At 47.2% G+C, this 21,070-nt stretch overlaps 1 protein-coding gene across 3 annotated transcripts in view; it reads right to left on the bottom strand.

Annotated features, from left to right (window-relative positions):
* Positions 1-21,070, bottom strand: part of ECD (ecdysoneless cell cycle regulator) — a 24,643-nt gene extending 3,573 nt beyond the window's left edge. The window contains exons 1-10 of one of the 3 annotated variants that reach the window (XM_032949531.2): positions 20,720-21,070; positions 14,943-15,060; positions 14,133-14,220; positions 11,985-12,163; positions 11,482-11,674; positions 8,822-8,950; positions 7,726-7,943; positions 3,607-3,710; positions 3,118-3,202; positions 816-968 (exon numbers count right to left, since the gene is read on the bottom strand). In XM_032949531.2, coding sequence (XP_032805422.2) covers positions 816-968; positions 3,118-3,202; positions 3,607-3,710; positions 7,726-7,943; positions 8,822-8,950; positions 11,482-11,674; positions 11,985-12,163; positions 14,133-14,220; positions 14,943-15,060; positions 20,720-20,936 — 1,484 coding nt within the window. In that variant the 5' untranslated portion in view covers positions 20,937-21,070. Of the gene's footprint in view, positions 1-815; positions 969-3,117; positions 3,203-3,606; positions 3,711-7,725; positions 7,944-8,821; positions 8,951-11,481; positions 11,675-11,984; positions 12,186-14,132; positions 14,221-14,942; positions 15,061-20,719 lie in introns of all 3 variants that reach the window. The other 2 variants (XM_032949530.2, XM_076065574.1) reach the window with 2 other exon arrangements.

Below are 21,070 nucleotides of genomic sequence, written 5' to 3'. Positions count from 1 at the left end.
CTGACTGAGTATCAAGATTCCTTCATTTTCAGGGACTGTTTTGGATTTGGGAGGAAACTGGGGTATCAGGAGCAAATCACATGGACGACGGGGTAACATTCAAGAGATCTGTAGAGATCTGTAGGGAAGGGTTTCCAAACCCACTTCACTGTCATCCGTTGGCCACCACGCAGCCTGGTGGGATTTGGGAGTTTCACACAAATCTCAACATGATCCACCAAACCCTTGCCTCCAATGTCCTGAATCGCAGGCACGTTGCCACCATGCCCGGCTGATATAGATAGACCTGAAGACAATGCGGCCATGTGGTCGGGTGAAACTCGGCCAGTGCTCGCAGCCAGTGACAGACTGGGACAAAACATCGGCCCAGGCATTTGTAAACACACCGGCCCAAATTCGGGCTATGGGCAATTTATTTATTTACTTATTTCAATGGTTGTGCTACAAACTGCATACTGGTAGCTAGATTTGCAATATGACGTATTTGCGTGATTTTGCCGTGCGATCTCATTTGCCCATTTGGGCTGGGTCCAAAAAGCAAATGGGCCGGTGAGGAATAATGTTTGGGGCTGCCGAACTTGGGACTTAATGGTAACTGAGAGCATAAATAATAATCAATGAAGCGGACACATTATAGGTAAGAAAATATTTGATTACTTTTTTTTTTACTCTGATCACATTTGCAATTTCCCCACGCAGACCGGCCAACCCGCTCTCGGAATGGACTGGTCCACTGGGTATTTGCCCTATGGACTGCCCTATGGCCAGTCCACGCCTGCTCGCCACACGTGGCAAGTGAGCATGAGGCAGCTCACCGTGGCAACTCGGCTCCCTCGAGGCTGGACACCTTGCTGATGAAGGCCTTCATGCTGGAGGCCACCGCTGAGAGGTCGTAGCTGTCCTCGCCTCGAGGCTCTTCCCCCGGGACTTCTTTGCGCTCCTTCTGCTTGCGCTCTCTGGCCCCACCGCTTTCACACGCACAAACAGAACAAGCTACAGCAGCTGCCGCTAAGTGGCAGTGACGTCAGCAAAGCGCTGGTGCTAGGCTTGGTTCACTGTACGGCAACATGCAGTGTGGAAGACTCGCTGCCTGGCAGGTCATGGGACAGACCAAGGTGTTATGGGTTAACTGTCAGATGCTCCCCAATGTGCCAAATTGCTGTCCTGCAACGTTGTTGTGAGCGTCGTTTCTCCGCCCCCCGTTGTTGTTGGAGGGCGACTGTCTCCAACTGCCCAGTAGCGTCCTTCACGAGCCTCCTCCACAGAGGCCGATCTTGACACCGCTGGTACCAGTCATCGGCAAGTCCACTCAGCTCCACGTCCTCCTGTACCACATCACTCCATCTCTTCTCTAGCCCGTGCTGCGCCCGTTTAGCCCCCTCAGCCGAAACAAAGTTGTTTAGGCATGCGGTGACTGGGCATGCGGGCTACATGACCCAGCCAACGCAGCCTTGCCTGCCGGAGGAGCTCAAGGATTTGTGAGCTCATACAATGCAGCCTGGTTAAACCAAGGATGGATCGTAGGCAGGCCAACCTAAATGTTTCTAACCGGTGAAGATGTTCCATTAGCGAGGTCCACGTTTCACAAGCGTAGAGAAGGGAGGGAATGACTGTGGCCGAGAAGACCTGGAGCTTAGTGCGGAGCGACAGACCAGGTCACTTCCACACAGCGTTACGCAACCGATGAAAAGATAACGCCGCTCGACTGATTCGGAGTGAGACCGGCTGCTGTCAAACCAGAGCCGGTCATGAGCACACTGCCCAGGTATGGGAAACTCTCCAGTCTCTCCACAACTGCCCTAACGCCAATTCCGAGTTGTGGGGGTGGAGTGTCCGATGGTACAAAATACCCAGGCAGGTGCTTAGTTTTGGTGGGGCTGATGGTAAGGCCCCACCTCTTAGTGGCAAGCTCCAGGTTCAGCAGCAGCGCCTCCAACTCCTCCTCTGAGTGAGCAGCAATTACCAGATCATCGGCATACATAACGTGGTTGAGCAATAGGGAGCCATCCCTTGACCGCACCCGGACATCGATCAGCCTCCCATTATATCTGTACCAAATGGAAATTCTCCCGGTACAGCTATTGAAGGCTTCACGAACTACGTGGTCAAAATAGATGTTAAATAATGTGGGAGCCAGAGGACATCCCTGTCGCACCCCAAGGTGAACAGGGAATGGCTCCGACTCCCGGCCATTTAGTTTTACCCGGGCCCGCTCACCATCATGAAGGTCCTTAATGATCGTGAGCAAGAGAGTCAGGGACTCTGAAAGCACGAAGAACAACCCAGAGCCCAGGCCTACTGATGGTATCATAGGCCTTGACCAGGTCAATAAAGCAGAGATGTAGGTCTTGTTGGAATTCCCTACACCTCTGCTGCAGCAGACGGACAGAAAATATGGCATCTGTGCAGGACTGCCCTTTCCTGAAACCGCATTGGGGCTCCGCAAGCCTCTCCTCAGCGTGCCTAGGAAGGCGATGTTGAATAATCCTTGCCAGGACCTTTCCCAGCACACTGAGGAGTGAGATGCCCCTGTAGTTGTTACAGTCTGTGCGGTCCCCCTTCTTAAAGAGGGGGACCACCAGGGTATCCTTCCAATCCTGCAGAACCCGTCCAGTGGCCCAGACTGTTGTTATGTCATGTAGGGCAGTCTGTGCACAAATACCACCCTCACTAAGCATTTCGCTGGGGAGATCATCTCTGCCCGGTGCCTTTTCTGGTCTCAGACTCTGGATCGCCTTCAGTACTTCCTCAACACACACGCGCATACACACAGACACACACGAAAATAATTTGCACGATATCTTTACAATACAATGTGAATGTATATAGCATCTTTACGTGACCACCACCCAAAACGCTGTACAGCAACGGAGGGAATATTTATTTCATAGTGAGAGGCAGTCGATCATAGGTGGAAGGCACAAGTATGGTCTTGAGCCAGAACTTGAACAAAACTACACTGAACATGGGCAGCGAGTCGACAGCACGGATTGTTGGGGAAGTTCCATGCCATGGGAGCAGTAAAGGAGAACGAGCGACCTCCCACTTTGCGCGACGACTCTCACTGTGAAAATATGCGTGGCGCAGTAGGCAAAAAGAGGTTGGTGCCTTCCTTACCGTCCGTTCATCCGTTTGCAAGAGGCTTCCTTCTCCTCCAGCATGTGATCCAGCTGGTCAGGGGTGAGATCCATCCAGCTATCATCTGTTCCACACACACCACATGCGCAGCAGCGATTCGCAAGCTTACAGCTTCACATGCGTACCTACGGACTGTGGTGAAGCCTAAATGACATGGGAAATACTAATAGGTTTTTTTTTTAAACTATGTAATGGTTAGTGGGCCTGGGCACAACAAGCCGCCTAAAGGGGTGACGGCTGATGGTCAAGAATAACGATGGGAGTGGAAGCCAAGGGGTGGAACGTATCCGAGAAGGCGTCCACCCAAGAGATGGAGTGACGAATCAGCTCGCGTGCAGGTGACAGGATTGTTGCAATGCAGAATTGGCTTGGGGAGGGCCTTCATCCATCATTGAATTGATCGTGGCTGACGATGATGATGATGATGATGCCAATGATGAGGAATTCTCAAGCTGCTGATGGTCTCACCATCATCAGGGGGCAGAGTCTCCTCCTTATGCCTCAGCTCTTCCTCGCTCAACGTCACCTCGCGAAGCACCAACAGCACCTCCTCACCCGGCTGCACCTCATCACTACACCCATTTTAGCAAACCAGCGAAACAATATATATATTCAATGATAATAATAATTAATATTGTTATATTTTATATACATCCCTTTGGCAACGGCTAACATCGTTGGCGAGTTACATCTCAACTGGCCCTGGATCCCCTTGGTGAGGGAGGGGGGGTGCTTAGGAGTGGTTCTAATGTCACTCGCCACTGATGTTAGCTGTGGCCAGGAATCGAACTTAGGTTGTCGGGTTCATGCAACACCAACCGCAATGACCTGTACGGTGAAGTATGGTCAGCAACTACCCATGACCGACACAACAATGATTATAAGGTTTGTGAGTACAAATTCTGTTCAGGGAATGACGTGGCCCATCATCCCTTGGGAGCGAATAAATTAAGTACCAACTCGAGGTGAGAAATCAACAGCGGAAGTCCGATGGAGAAACTGGTACGTGTCCTATAAACATGGACATTCTTTCACTGGCTCAGGGCCCACGAATGGAAACACCGGGATGTGCTTCCGGGCTGTCCCACTCGAGCTTTAAGCTTCGTCAAAATCAGTCAGGTGCCCCATCAGAGCACTATATGGACAGTACCGCACTGGTGTATTAACCCTTTCCCGTTCTGAGACATCTGCAAGTTGCAGGGTGGCTCCCATTCACCGCTGAATCTTGGAACGCGCAAACGGCTAGCGTAAATTTGATTTGGAGACGCATAGCGTGCCGTTGTTTTTAAAGACATTGTATTCACCACAGAAAACTGTAACGACACGACTGCACTCTTTGATAGCTGGAACCAAACTGTGCCACACGCCCTCCCGCAAGGTCTTTTACTTCCGATATCATTTGGAATTGAATCGATTTAATATGGAATTGAAAGAAAAACTAATGATGTACACGTACGTCATCACAAATGGAACGAGTTAAAATCCTTTATTTGTGTGTATGTTCAACTTGTTTCGCAAACATACGTAGCGGACCACATTTAAAACCAGGTGAGAGCCCATTAACATCGAACAATGTCACGTCGGTGCTATAATGGAGCATCTGACTGGGCACAATCAGAATCAGAATCAGAAAGGGTTTTATTCGCCATGTAAGTTCACACCGACACGGAATTTACTTTGGCAGGATGGTGCATACATTCAACATATAGGAATCTAAAATCTTAAATAAGTTTTAAACAAGTCTTACTATAATAAGGGTTAAAAGTCTAACACTAAGGGGCTGAAGTATATAAAATTAAATAAATATCGAATATAAAATAGCTTTAAGATATAATTAAAAAATACAAATAGGGAAACATAGTTAATATCAGCAACGTGTCGTTATGTAGATCAAATGTTAAAAACAGTGTTAGCCCTTGGCCTTGTTTAACAGGCCAGCAGCAGATGGGAAGAAACTGTTTTTATGGCGTGAGGTTTTGGTCCTGATGGACCGAAGCCTTCTGCCGGAGGGGAGTAGCTGAAACAGAGAGTGTCCAGGGTGGGAGAAATCGGCCATAATCTTCCTCGCTCGCCTCATAGACCTTGTCGTGTGCAGGTCCTCGAGGGTCGGTAGATTGCAGGCAATTACCTTCTCAGCAGTGTGGATGATACGCTGCAGTCTGCTCTTGTCCTTGGCAGTGGCAGCAGCGTACCAGACGGTTATGGAGGAGGTGAGGATGGATTCAATGATCGCTGTATAGAATTGCACCATCATTGTCTTTGGCAGGTTGAATTTCTTCAGCTGCCGTAGAAAGTACATCCTCTGTTGAGCTTTCTTGGTGAGGGAGCTGATGTTCAATTCCCACTTGAGGTCCCGGGAGAGAATAGTGCCCAGGAAGCGGAAGGACTCTACAATTTTTACTGGGGAGTCTAACAGGGTGATGGGGGTGAGTGGTGCTGTATTCTTCCTGAAGACACAACCATCTCAACTGTCTTTAGAGCATTTAGCTCTAAGTTGTTCTGGCTACACCAGGTCACCAGATTGTCAGCTTCCCACCTATAGTCAGACTCATCCCCACCAGAGATCAGCCCAATGAGGGTGGTGTCATCCGCAAACTTCAATAGTTTGACGGACAGATGATTGGAGGTGCAGCTGTTGGTATACAGGGAGAAGAGCAGAGGGGAAAGGACGCAGCCCTGAGGAGTTCCGGTGCTGATGGACCTGGAGCCAGAGACTTGTGTTCCCAGCTTAACGCACTGCTTCCTGTCAGACAGGAAGTCTGTGATCCATTTACAGGTGGTGTATGGCACGTTCAGCTGGAAGAGCTTGTCCTGAAGCAGGGCAGGGATGATGGTGTTGAAGGCAGAGCTGAAGTCCACAAACAGGATCCTGGCGTAGGATGCTGGGGCGTCCAGATGCTGTAGGGTGAAGTGGAGGGCCATGTTAACTGCATCGTCCACAGACCTGTTGGCTCTGTAGGCAAACTGAAGGGGGTCCAGGAGAGGGTCTGTGATGGCTTTGAGGTGTGCCAGGACCAGGCGCTCAAAAGACTTCATTACCACAGATGTAAGGGCGACCGGTCTGTAATCATTTAGTCCTGTTGGCCTTAGCTTTTTGGGCACAGGGATGATGGTGGAGGACTTGAGACAGGCTGGTACATGGCATGTCTCCAGGGAGGTGTTAAAGATGTTGGTGAACACCGGAGACAGCTGGTCAGCGCAGTGCCTGAGGGTGGCTGGAGAGACAGAGTCCGGCCCGGCTGCTTTGCGTGGATTCTGCCTCTTGAAAAGTCTATTAACTTCTCCCTCCTGAAAGGAGATAGTCGTCTCTGTAGTATTGGTGGGGGATGGGGCCTCTTGGGTTGGAAGGGGTGGTTCAGGACAGTCCAATTGTCTTTCAAATCTACAGTAGAACTCGTTCAGGTCGTTGGCTAGGCGGGAGTCGTTAGTGGTGTGGGGGGCTCTGGGTTTGTAGTTGGTGATCTGCCTGAGCCCTCTCCAGACAGAAGCAGCGTCGTTTGTAGAGAACTGGTGTTTTAGTCTCTCTGAGTACAGTCGTTTAGCCTCTCTCACCGCTTTGCTAAACCTGTTCTTCGACTCCTTGAATCTGTCTCTATCTCCACTCCTAAACGCTTCCTCCTTCTCCAACCTCAACCTTCTGAGCTTTGCTGAGAACCAGGGCTTATTGTTGTTAAAGTTCACACTGGTACGTGTTGGGATACAGCAGTCCTCACAGAAGCTGATGTAGGACGTCACAGCCTCTGTGAGTTCATCCAGACTATTGGTAGCAGTCGTGAACATATCCCAGTCAGTACAGTCTAAGCACGCCCGCAAATCTTCCACAGCCTCACTGGTCCACTGTTTAGATGTCCTCACAGCAGGTTTACAGAGTTTTAGTTTCTGCCTTACCCGTTATAATCCGCAAAACCCTTTTCGGACAGCACGGGAACACAAAACTAACAACAATTCGATACCGCTAACATCAAAGCCGTTAGATGTGCGGGTTGGGACGTGTTTATAATACTATACAATGTGGATTTATGCAGCACCTAAATCTGACCGCATCTTAAGGTGCTGTGCAGAAACAGTGGGCATATTTATTTTATAGAGAGGCAGTCAACCATCGGTAGAAGAAAGAACGTAAGTCTTGAGCCAGAATTGAATAGGGGCAGGTGGTAAAACAGCACGGACGGCTGGTGAGAGAGTTCCAGACTGAGGGCAGCAGAGGAAAATGAGCGACTTGAGTGAAGATTGACTGGGGGTTTCGATAAAAAAAGCCTTGGTTGCTGATGCATAGAGTGCTTGGAAGGCAGTAGTGATGTGAGAGGGTTGGAGGTCGGCAGGGGCAAGTCCACGGGAAGTCTTGATGATGGTGAGAGCGATCTTGAAATTAATCCACGACTGGATTGGAAAGCCAGTGGAGGGGGATTGTAGTCTTGGATGGGTAATGTGCTCTCACTTACGGATGCAGGAGAAACATCTGGCAGCCGCCCTTGTGGATCGTAAAGCGTTGGCATCGTGACACATTTCTGTGTCCTTAATATCAGGAGCCGGCGTTCATTTAGCAAGATTTCCGGACGCCGCGCTCGCCACTCGGCCCTGTCTCACCTGGCCGGCTCGCTGAGCGACTGGGTGAAGTACGTCTCTGCTGCTTGCAGCAGCTCCCGGTATCTCCGAGAGCCCTGCAGTTCCCCCTTGAAGTAGCCGCCGTCGACCAGGCTTTGACGGAAGGTTTGCCATCGTGGGTCCGAGGAGACCGGCCGCTCTGAGCCAGTGTCGCCGGGCGGGAGTGCACAGCGCGAGCAGAGGATCTCAAACCCATGAGCCTGGCCACACACACAGCGCAAACAACACAGCGCACTCACAAAGGTCCTCCTTGGGCTCACCCCTGACTAGTTCTCCCATCTCACAACACTCCTACTTCTCCCCTCTGATGTCACTCTTTTTCTGTCATAAAAGAGATGAAGAATCCATCTTAAACCCTCATAGAAACGGCCAATCATCCACGCTAGAGGACGGCTCACTTAGGCGGATATCACAGGACCCTTAATGTGACATCTGGACTACACAGTAGGGGGCAGCACCTTCCTACCCACTCTGCCCCTGAGGGTAATGTTCGTCATATCAATGTAAAACAAATTGGACTTTATCCAAATTAAGTGGAAAAAACAAATTTAATCTGATGGTTGTTTTTCTTGAAATCACTGGTGACCAGGCCGAGACCATTAACTCGCTACACTGAACTCTGTTTAATCGCGGGGGGCTGCTCCGACTCAAACCCAGGCTCTCGGCATCGCCGGCTCAGCGCTCTGACCTCTGAAGTCGCACGGCCTCCTCTGGAAGCCCTTGGTTAACGCTGCACCAAGCGCAGCAGGGGGAACAGAAGCCATTATTTTTATTTTACCAGGTAAGGCCCACTGAGCTATAGAGCTCTTTTTCAGCAGCGACCTGGCCACAAATGATAGCTCAACGATGCGGCTTATCACATTTGAAATTTATAGCAGCTAAATTATCTAAACGCATGATTCTGAATGTGGAGGGGAAAAAACCGGTAAGACTCAGGAGAAAAATCCACGCGACCAAACAAACTCTAAATAGACAGGCGTCGGGGTCGGAGATCGAACCTCTCTCGACCACCTGCATACGGGGCGAGGTAGTTAACATGTCGCCACCGTGGCGCCCGCAGGGTGGCTCTCTGCCTCACCAGCTTCATGCCCAGGCTGTGTTCCCGATACGTGGGGTCGGAGGGTGGCGGCAGCTGGAAGCCGCTGCGCCGGTCCGGATCGAAGCGCTGCTGAGAAAGCTGCGCGTAGAGGCATCGCGTGAACGTCACCTGGCCACGAGGGACACGGGGGGGTATGTGAGCGGACGATGGCAGAGAAACCTTTCCTGAAGACAGTTTGCTCACGCAGTTGAATCGCAGAGCGGGTGAACAAGCATGAGATAAAAGTGATACTAAACAGTGTATAATTGTTGAGCGTACATACGAGTGTGGCCGTTACCTACGCAAGGACGCGTACGTTTTGCCGAAAGAAAACTGACGCCGTGTAAAGGCGCAATAAAATTATACGAACGTTATATTTTGAAGGAACATTTCATTATTAACGAAGGCCAGTACACCGCATGTCCACAAGAGAGTGGAGTGTAGGGCACAACCCAACAAAAAAGCTCTCGTTTTGCAGATACTACTACCTACAGGCACAAGTGTTTGTGTTCCACAATGAGAAATAAAATAACCTCCAGTAACTGACAGTTGTAGTGTCATGTGCCTGGTCATGGCCAAGCACGTCACTATTGCACTCGAGCGATAACATCGTAACGTTACCCCCGTAACTTTTCAATTCATCGATGCGTATTACTGACTTAATCTTTTGTAAGATTGAAAAGTCAGCAACCTTACGCTGATTTATAAGGGACGATTTTTGCCGGTATTAAAATGATGAAAAAGAAACAGGCTTTACCATTTCCGACAATACAAGTGTTAAGATTTTGATTTAAAGCTTTCGTGACTGCAGTAATTCATATTCTTAGTTTTTTTCGGTAAAGTCACGTTGAAGAGAAACAACAAAATAATAAAATATATATAAAACAATAAAAAATTCTCACGACATTTCGACCATAACTCAAACGGTCATCTTCAGGTGTGTTGGTTTGCATAAATTTATTTTTAAACGGCGCATTTATTTATTTATAAAAAACGTTAGCGCCACGCGCAGCGATTTGGCAGTTTACCCAGGACTAGTCCATCTATATTCTGAAAAGAGGAGGGGGGAGACGAATTTTTTTATAATGTATGCTTTCTGAAAGCCACTGTAAGCGTGAACAATCAATTAAGAACTGAAATGGTTTATCAAATCTTTCCAATGATTGCTAAGATAGAATCCATCTTCTCGGTTGAAATTGTCTCTGTGCTTGTATATGTGGATAGCCTCATGAACGAATCTCTCATGGAAGCCAGATGGCTTACAAAGAACCTCTGTCTTGGAAAAGTCAATGGCATGTGAGCCTACTGAATTAGAACAATGATCTGCTACGGCCGAGGTGTTGGTCCTACCGTGTTTAAGGTCTGCTTTGTGTTCACGAATGCGGTCCGAGACATGGCGTTTGGTTTCTCCAATGTAACTACTACCACAGAGGCAACTTAGTTTGTAGACACCAGGGTATTGTATGTCCAGAATCACATCTTTTACAGACGGAACCAGATCACGGATTTTATGTAATGTGTTGAAACGGACCTGGATCTTGTGTTTATTCAAGATTTTGGAGATCTTTTTTGTGATCCCAGCAATGTAGGGTAAAGTGATGGTTTTGAAAGGCTCCTCAAGAGGGTTCTTCTTCATGGTTTGAGTGATAGCTTTGCGGATTGTATAGTCGGAGTAACCATTAGCCCTAAGAGCTTGGTGTACGTGCTTGAGTTCACTGCTTATGTGTTCCTGGTCGGATATGCATTGGGCTCTATGATACAGAGTCTTGATGAGAGAATTCTCCTGTGATGGATGGTGGTGGGAAATCTGGTTTCAGATAAGCATCCATATGGGTAGCTTTCCTGTAGACAGGCTATCCACATATACAAGCACAGAGACAATTTCAACCGAGAAGATGGATTCTATCTTAGCAATCATTGGAAAGATTTGATAAACCATTTCAGTTCTTAATTGATTGTTCACGCTTACAGTGGCTTTCAGACAGCATACATTATAAAAAATTTCGTCTCCCCCCTCCTCTTTTCAGAATATAGATGGACTAGTCCTAAATAAACTGCCAAATCGCTGCGCGTGGCGCTAACGTTTTTTTATAAATAAATAAATGCGCCGTTTAAAAATAAATTGATGCAAACCAACACACCTGAAGATGACCGTTTGAGTTATGGTCGAAACGTCGTGAGAATTTTTTATTGTTTTATATATATTTTATTATTTTGTTGTTTCTCTTCAACGTGACTTTACCGAAAAAACTAAGAATAAGTGTTAAGATGTTTAGAACAACGGTGAGACAAGGGCTTTAAGAAGGCCGCCTCTGGTGTAGGCCAACTAGTTTCAAAGACAATGCATACAATTATCAACGTACGTCTGTTTGCATGTTTTACCACAAGTCTGTGTAGTGTTTGAACGTCTTAACACCTCCTGTAACGTTGGCGGAAAGGGTAAAACCTATTTTTGTTTAACACTAATTAGTCATAACGTTTCGGACCATCTCTTCAAGAGGTAACGTGCCCCCACCACCCCCCTCCCACGCCACAGACGGATCATCGACCCGAGTAGCTACTGCGCCAACCAGAAAAAGCGAACAAAGCAAACAAAGCCACCCCCCACCTCCCCACCTCCCCTTTCACTCGGGGATTTCCTCTCGTTCGTCCGCCCGTACCAGCGCGAGGACGCTGGCGCCAGGAGGGAAGGTGCGGAACGAGCGGCAGGCACGCAGGTCTCCGGGCTCGCGCAGGTAGAACGCCCGCACGGCAGGGGCCACGAGGCCGGGCCGACGGCGCAGCACGCCCGCCACGCCCAGGGGCAGCACGCAGCGTGCGCGGTGCTCGCTCTCCCGCGCCCTGCCTGGGTACCTGCGCCAAACGCCGCCGCGCCAGCAGAGTCCCGAGTTGGCGACCGCGTGCGGCGCGTGCGTGTGTGCGTGTGTGTGCGTGTGTGCGTGTGTGTGCGTGTGTGTGCGTGCGTGGAGGGTAGCGGTTAGCTCTACAGTCGGTGAGGCTTTCAGAATCTTCATCAGAATAAAACTTTATACTGGAGGAATCTGCTGAGCTACGAAGTTCTTTTTCACAGACGTGGCAGGGGGGGGAGGGGGGGAGGGGGGGAGGGGAGGGGGGGATCATTATTTTTTTTTGTGCGGAAGAGTCGCCAGCGTCGCCTACGAACCCGTCGATCCGTTTGCCGACGGCGCGTCTTATGGGCTCGTCCGCCAGGAAGTCGTGGCCGCGTTGCGCCAAGAGCGCCAGGGCGCTCTCCACGCTGGGGGTCCCCACCGGCAGGCGCCCAACGTCCCCCGGTGTGCGTGGCAGCGGCAGGATGTGGAGCTCCCCGCGGTAGAAGAACACCTGGTGCAAAAACGACGACGCTCTGTCAAGGCGGACCATGCGGGGGGGGGGGGGGGGGGGAAACGTTCATAAACCGATGGCTACATAGACGTGCAAAGGCACACACAGGCAGGCGAATACAAGTGTGGTAAAGGCCTCGACAGCCGCCAGGGTTCTGTTGCTTGGAAATACGCGCGAGAATAGAATTTGCGAATCTATGTACTGTTACGTGTTTTATATGGGGGGGAAAAGTGGATCAGGTTCCCGTGTTGTCCGACTGTGCATAGGGGAAAATAAAAATGTTTCCTAACATCTGGTATAAGAACATTGTCCTGTACTGTACACATCAATAACATCCACATACTTAATGAAATCGTACAATTATACAAATAACTCTCCCCGATTGCCTTCTCGTTTTTCTTTTTATCAATCCGACTGTTGACGTGTTTACCGTGCAATGACACGCCAACAGCGGACGCACGATCGCCACAAACCAAGTCTACCCAACAACTCCACTTTTTGATCATAATGAAAGGTTTTCTTTGGGTTAGATTGCGTTAAAGCCGCCACCACCCGACACAGCCAATGAGTAAGGTTTGTCACGTAAACAAAACGAGCGAAGTAGTTATGACTTCAGCTCATCGGTGTGCTCGGGGACTAAACCCACAACATTTACAATTTGAGTACGACGGTTAAATTCTGGCAAAAACACACCGGTGTGCTGAAGTAGTAAATAACTGCCAAGTTTTGTTTTACGTAACAAACCTTACTCATTGGCTTTGTCGGGTGGTGGTGGGTTAACGACACATTTATATTTACGCAATCTAACACAACAAAAACCTTTATTATGAATATTGGTCACGAAAGTCGACGTGTTCCACTTTTTGAACTCCACTCAGCACTTTTTCGGACTTTTTCTCTTGCTCTCACTGCCTCCACTGACTCGACGTTTAGACCCCACGATCGAAATCAAACAAACACTCCACAAATAAGGCAAAACAAGTCAAGAATGTCTGTGTGTCCCGCGCGTGACGTTACTCCACGTCGACCAGCCCCCCTCATTAATAATCACGAGCGGGTGACGTCACTCCACATTGAACAGCCCCCCTCATTAATAATTATGAACAGGTGACGTCCTCCAAATGGGATACTCCCCTCCACGAATAATAATTAACGGGTGACGTCACTCCACATGGGGGGGGGCAAGGTGCCTCCTCCCCCCTCCTCAGCGTCGTACTTATAACCCTCACTACAAAGGCAGAACCCTCGTGTCACGCGATCTCCGTGACGCTGTTGAGACATTCAAGTAAAAAGGACGTCGTGATGAACAAGGGATTATAACCTTTAAATGAAATAAGTCTGTGTCACCACGCCCTTACAAATTGCACACGAATGGATGCAATGAACATATCACGTCGCGGGCTGTTTTTCGCTTGCAATTTTCAGATTTACTGCAATACACAATTCCTTGGACGGGCAAAAGGCTAGTACAAATATAACATCGCAAATGATATAATTTTGTGATTGAAAAATCCGCAAATAAAGATGTTTTCCTGTATATAAATGGGGGTGGAGTGGTGGCAGGGTATTTATGGCATGACACTATACACCCGGCTACCGTGAGTTTGATTCCCAGCCATGGTCAGTGGGAGTGATATCTGAACCGGTTCTGGGCATGCCACCAACCCCTCACAAACTCACACAAAACAGCGTCAAGTACAATCAAAGCACCTCCATGACTGACACAGAGTGAGGAGGCCTTGAATTAGCAGTGGATTGCCATAGAGGCTGTATTATTGAACCCAGATATCTCTGGGTGAACAGCACAGTTCACTGACCCTCTTGAGTCACCCAGATATAATAGCTCTTCCCACGTGATTATAACACGTGCAATATTTTAGCACGTTATATTACATGCTGATTTTATTGTACCTCAAGCGCCTCACTGAAGGTGGATGTGTGTGTGAGTGTGGCTTTGTGGGTAAATCACCCGGTTCTCGCTGGTGTCCGGGTTGAGCCAGCGAGGTAGGTGGTGGGCGGCCTCGATGAGCAGGAACTGCCCGTCCGTGTCCTCGAGCCTGAGGGGCAGCGTGTGGAGGTCACAAGATTAAGCACGAGGATGAGAGGTCATAACTGCCAATGATCATCATGCCACCACATATTGCCATGCTGCTTTCTTTCCTTCCACTAGATCCCAAAGTTGCTGTAAAGTTGACACCTGACCTTCAAAGTTAACTTTTACAGTCTTTATCGACACCACCTGGCTTTAAGTATACCGTAGTTACAGTCGACACGTCCTGCAAGGACCACGCTTACCGTTCTCATTACCACCACCGCCTGGAATTACGTCTTTCCCTCGGCCCCGAACCTCTCGGTAACGCCACCTCCTTCATCCCGCGCATAAGTCTCAACCTCCGCTTCCTGATTACATCTACAAAGATGTATTTCCACATTATATTCTGCAAGTGTATGTTTTGTAAGTTGTTTCTCTTCGACAAAGGCAAAATTCCCATCATTGTATGGTGTCGGCTGCTCCCAATTTTCGCTCTGCATCTTTGTCACATCCTCTACCCCCCCCCCCCCCATCCTTCCATCTCACTCTCGGTCCCTCTACTCCATCTGCTCTTACACTGAAAATATGCAGTTATTTGTTTGAAACACAATTAATTCGCGCCGTGTGAAAAAAAGTTAAATGGTTTTGTTAGCCTTGGCACTTGCTCCTTCTTGTCCGCGAGCTGTGTGGAGGGTGAGGGGGGGGGGGCACAGGGGGAGGGGCACAGGGGACACGGGACGCACTCACCACGCGACGGCCTCCGGGATGAGACGCGTGATCTCCCGCACCAGGAAGACCACAAACCACTCATCTTCCACGTTGTCACCGAAGGTCGTTTGGCCATAGAGGTGCGCGGGAATCCCATCTGTGTGGACGCAAACGAGGGTGACTTTCTCAATAGTCAATAATAAGTCATATTATCTTAATTTTGCAGACTTCAATCAGCTCGACTGCAAAACCCATGCTTGATCTTCAACAAGGAGGTGGAATGATGATATAAACTTATGTCCAGGCGCAAAGTGGATTGTTAAATCGTAGAATCATGAGAGATGGCGACGGATTGGGAAGAACTTAGTTCTGCAATGGATTGAGCATGACTGATGATGATAATAACTCCACTACGCTGGTCAGTGAAGATTGGCAAAGTCCCACCACTGGTATAAATGACCCACCACTAATGTTTCCATGGCCGTGAATCGAACACAGGTCAATGGTTTCACAGTGCAGCATGCTAACCACTTTGCTCTGATAAACTGAAAGGATGATAGATTTAGCAGAAGTGCAATACCGTTCCATTTGTACAAATTACCATGTCTAAAAAGACGTGTAACCACCTTTTGCATTTGACTAGTATTCCTCACAGGTGATTTATAGAGTCTCTGGACAACAATGCCTTAATTGAAGGAGCCCAGTTATCTCAACAATAAATCAGGCATGGATATTATGCTATCAGGACGTGGTTGTATCAATAATCAAACATCCGTTGGTATTTTACACAATGGCACGGGAGTCAATGGTAGAGTGGTCCAAAATCAACTCTGAAACAGATTTAGTGTCGCGATGACTCTTCTCGAGATTCTCGAGATAACTCTTCTCCGAATATAATTAAATTACTTTGCTTGTACAGTGCTCCATTTCCAATCCATTTCGTCCATTAAGACCTCACCGTTTCCATGAAATCGTCACCGGTGGCGCCTCCTTTGCATCGGAGTAGCCGGTGCTTGAGGTAACACATCCTCAGTGGCTCCACTATAGGGTGATCATGCCCAGAACCCAAATTTTATAATTAACCCTCAATTTCAAAAAAATTACTTTTTATCTCTGGCGGCAGATCCGAATGGCCAGTTCATCTCGTGCCAGGATGCCAATAAAGAACCAGGAAATAATTGGGTGAAAGAGATGTTGGAAAATCAGAGGAAGACATATAATATCACTGCAGTGTCACTGTCCCCGACATGTTTCAGTGTGAAAGGCAAGATTAAAATGAGATTGCCAATGATAATTACGTGGCACTTCATGATTCACAACCCCCCCTGTCCCACACCCACCCACTCTCTGTGCCACGTGTTCTGTCTCATTTGTATTGTCTCATTTCCCCCATTAGCCTTAATGGAACATTTCCGTAAAAAAACACAAATTGTAAATTGATTCTTAGTGTACAATTCAACCCATGTACCATAATAAATCAATTGCTGCATACTCAATAAATACAACTCGACAGGAAGTGTAGGCGAATTTGATTTTCCTCATTCATAATTAAAGCAACATACCACCCTTCGTTGATACATTTTCAACAATATCCTGTACTTAATTTCCATTGATTCATTTAATATTCATACCTAAGAATAATAAAAACACATGAGCGCAAAATGTTTCGTTGAAAAAAAATCACTCCCAATGTGCCTTATAATCTGAACATTATAAACACATTATCAAAACACCACATCCAACTTGAAGTCATGCAAATTCACTGGCCACAATTCACTCTGATCACTTGGGTTTAAAGCCCATTCTGAAACAGCATTGTTTTTCAGCCTGACTCTACACCAGACTAACATTGCACGATTTACATTGCAAAAGATGGTTCCATAACCGTAAGGATGGATAATTGAAAAATAAAAGCTTTGTCAGTACCTCCGGCCAGACAAAAAGCTCTCTCTAATTCCATGCCATTTCATCTGTGATTCATGTAATGGCTGATTTGTCTACGGCCACAGTCAGACAGACAGAACATGTACGTAGTGCACTGCAAGACATAAGAAGCATTTAAAAATTGCCCCGTATTACGTCGACATGTAAGTTACCTGCCGAATGAGGGGTGGCTCCACATGCTGTAACGGGTTGTGGATGTTACGACCGTACTACACCAACGCTACTCGGTAAAAGCGTTGAGCCTCTTGGTGCGTGGGGGGCATACAAGTGTAATATAAGTGGTCTTCGAGTTAAGTTGGATGGACTTGCGTCGATTCGCACTTACGGCACTGTCGCCAATTGCTACATGTCTTTTTACACGCTTTTATTTAACTCATTCTGTCTGTTGTTGTTGTTGTTGTCGTATACTCAAATCTTGTAACTCAATTTTTAGCCACTTCCCAATGTGGTATCGACTGCAAACTTGGTATACTTATGTCATACTGATGACAATACTATATTCTATCATAAAAAAACAAATATTTTAAAACAATCTTTTTTATGTTTCGGCTTGGGTCTAATTGTCCACGCTCAACTGACGTTGGCTGTCACTGGCCACGGTCCCTTACGTTATGGCAAGCTTCGGGGCCACTTCCTGGAGTCGTGGAGTTCTTCCATTGCTAGTACGGTACATTTCATTAAAGCGTGTTTTAAAAAAAAAGCTTTGAAAAATATTACTTATTCAGAAGCGACCTGGTCACAAATGATAGCTCAACTAAGTGGCTTATCATCACATAGAAATGTAGCAACGAAAGGTTGCATATCGGATCCTTAGTCAGGAACGTAACGCCATATTATATCAGTTTCTCTGGGAAAATCGGGTCTCGACTTTTGTCGTTTTGACTTACGGCACCTTTTCCTGGAACGTATCCTGACGTAGATCTGAGGACCGCCTGTACAATATGTTGATGTGCACTGCCGTCTGCTGCCCACCACGTTGCCCGCATATTAAATGGTGGTGCCGTGGTGGCGAGATGTTAACTACCTCGCATGGTATACAGGGGGTCGTGGGTTCAATGCCGACCCCGACACCTATATATTTCGAGTTTGCATTGTCTCCCCGTGGTCGCATGGATTTTTCTTTGGGTCCTCCAGTTTTCCCCCCAACATTTATTAACATGCGTTTTGAGTATTTGTCTGCTATAAATTTCCACGTGATAAGCCACTTTTTTATTGTTTCCCTTCTGCGTGACTTTACCGAAAGAACTAAGAGTATGTAAGCCACTTCGTTGAGCTATAATTTGTGGCTAGGCCGCTTCTGAAAAAGAGCTATATAGATCAGTGGGCCTTACCTGGTAAAATTAAAAAAAAATAGTTTGATAGTTTAACTGCGTGAAAGTGCAGGCAGCAAGCATCTTGACCGCAAGTGTTCACTCGAAGACTCCCCAACCTCACACTCCCACTTAAGACACTGCCATGCTTCGACCTTTTCCCAATATAATCGATCTCCAGACTTTGTTGTCAGGTGTGCCAACAACGATGAACCCCCGTGGGTCGGATGGTGTCACGAGTTCACCATCAACTTGTATACGTGACATTTTTTTTAGATCATGTATTTTATAAAAAAAAAAGTATATTCTTATCTCTAAGTGTGCAATGGTGCTATGTCATGATCCATTTGGAACTCTGCCAACAAGCAGTGAAGTACCTTAATGTGTTACTGTATTCGAGAACAGCCTCTGGAAGATATAGAGGCGTTTGTCAGATGGCAATCAAATAATCACGTGATAATATTTTTGTTGCAGTAATTCATTAGTCATCGGGCTGAGACCATCAACTCCCCTGCACGGTGTGAAGGAAGTTCAACATTAATAAATCATACAACCCTCTTGTCAATCCACTGCTGGATGTGGTCCTCCCCACGCGCAGTGTGGGTTATTTGACCATACTTCACCACGCTGGTCCAGTGGAGACTACACCGGGCTATAGACCGTGGCGACTCGTGGTGTAACGATTCAGACGATTAATCATCGCGACTCCATTCAAATATTCGAGTCTTTCTTGACCTGTCTCGTTTGTTCGTGCTCCCTTAAGCATAAATGTAATTATCAGCAGCATGTGATTTTGATTGAGCAATGAGCATAAATAAAACAAGGGAGGAAAAATCATTCGTACGCATGGCTTCTGTTGGCTACATATGGTGCGAAGGAAGTTCAACATATAGTACATAGATGTACACAATTGTCACAAACTCCTGGAAGTAACTGAAGTGTACAAGAGAGGTTGCAAAGTGAGGCTAAAGATGAGCAAGAGAACATTGTCGGAGGGATACGATTGGAAAAACCACAACAGGGGGAACGTTCTCAACAATTACATTTCTCTCTCTGGGCTCCAACGTTTAGTTGCAGTCTGTTATTCTGACCTATGGCAGGGCCATAGCCTGAAACGTCGTATATTACAGCATATATACATACAGCATTATGTACATATTATTTTTGTTTACGGCAGTGTTAATTATTTAAGTATATTTAAGTATAATTCGCCCTCGGGCAATATTTGAAGGCGGGCCGCGATCGAAATCACAAATTGAAGAGTATGGCAGAAGCAGATTGGAGTGTACTTTGAATGTATACTTTCTAATAAATCATAAGTTCATAAAGCCTGTCTTCGCCAGGAAAAAAGGTTTTCAATATAGTTGTTAATCTGAAATTATATTTTTTTTAGAATGATTTTCTACGGTGAGACACTAACTAAAAAAAAATATTGGTTGATGACTTGATTTAACTTCTTACATTTAACGGAAACAGCTCAATTTAAAGATTCCGTTTTTTTTATTAGAAAGAACAAACATTTATGAACTTAATAGTCTATGGGAGGGAAACTCCTATCTTTTACCGTTATCGAACTATTCTGATTTCAACGTCATAAAAAGCGGATTTTTTTCCGTTCAAAACCGCTTGAATCCGAAATATCTCAAAACAATAAAAGATTTAACCAATGGTTCTCGCTTTAATTTTATTTGACGTTTAACGCTTTATCAAACGAAAAAACCCCGCACTCATATTTTTGAACGGTTTCTGAATTACGCCAGGCACAAACAGTGTTTATGGGGCACTTAAAATCGAGAACTGGGGGCCTTAAAATTAAAAATCTCGGGATTTTCAGATTGTGTTCTAAAAGGTACATTGTGTACCAAATGTCAGCGTTCTCCCTTGTCGGGAAGTACTCTTAAGAGGTTTTTTTGAGACATACAGATTACGATAGATCATAAACGGCTAAAACATTTCCTTACCGAGGTAAATATCCGCGCATACGTAATTAAAGGTATACAAACAAACTTAACGTACAGCATATCTATTTTTTTTTTCATTTAGGGCAGTGTCAATGAGGACTGTGAATTATTTAAGTGTGAGTTTGTCCCTCGGTTCATTAAAAGACCTCGAACATCTTCTCGTCGGTAGCAGCTCGGTGTCTGCGACAAGGCCCATGCATGCCCAGCAAATCCACCTCCACATGGCAGCGTGTCACTGCAGTGCAGGGGGTATAATCGACTGCTGGATGAGGGCCTCACCACGCCGCGTCGGTCAGTTTAAACAAATATTAGTTTTTTATTTCACCACTGAGCTGCTTCATGGGACCTCCTTGATTGCTATATTGCTATTTTTGGCTATCACAAATGACAGCCCAAAACGGAGTGGCTCATCGTCACGTGGAAAAGTACAGCAGTCGCCAAATATTTGAAATGCTTCATTGACCATAACGCCAACGACATCGGCCAGTGCGGGTTCGGCCAAGTCACACGTATAATAACAATAACAGAACAATACCACCGTCAAACAAAATTCACCGAATCTTTTCTAAACGATTAAACACCCCGAGACCAGCGTCTTTACCTCGGCCGGGCCGGACCCTCAACGCGAACCGCTGCTCCTGCCAAATGTAGCCGCACACGAGCGGGGCGAGGGCGCCTCGGACTCGCTCGAGGCAGCCTCGCAGCTTCGCCTCGGTCTCTGGCGGCGGGGGGTCCCCTTGGCCGCCGTGGGGAGTGAGCAAGAAGACCCGGTATTGAACCGCGTCCTCGGCTCGTCGCTGAGACGCGGGTAGCGCCATGCTCTCTGTCCCGTCTCTCTGCCTCGCACGCTGAGAGGCCTGTCGCCGCTTGATGAACGCCCGGGGCAGCCATCTTAGTCAGGGGTGTCTCCCCAGCCCCCCCTTCCCTGCCATTAGCCGCCATCTTGGTAAGG

This window comes from Petromyzon marinus, chromosome 8, assembly GCF_048934315.1.
Source record: "Petromyzon marinus isolate PM22_M1 ecotype Great Lakes invasive population chromosome 8, UKy_Petmar_22M1.pri1.0, whole genome shotgun sequence".
Taxonomy (NCBI): domain Eukaryota; kingdom Metazoa; phylum Chordata; class Hyperoartia; order Petromyzontiformes; family Petromyzontidae; genus Petromyzon; species Petromyzon marinus.
This window is presented reverse-complemented; position numbering and strand designations above follow the sequence as displayed.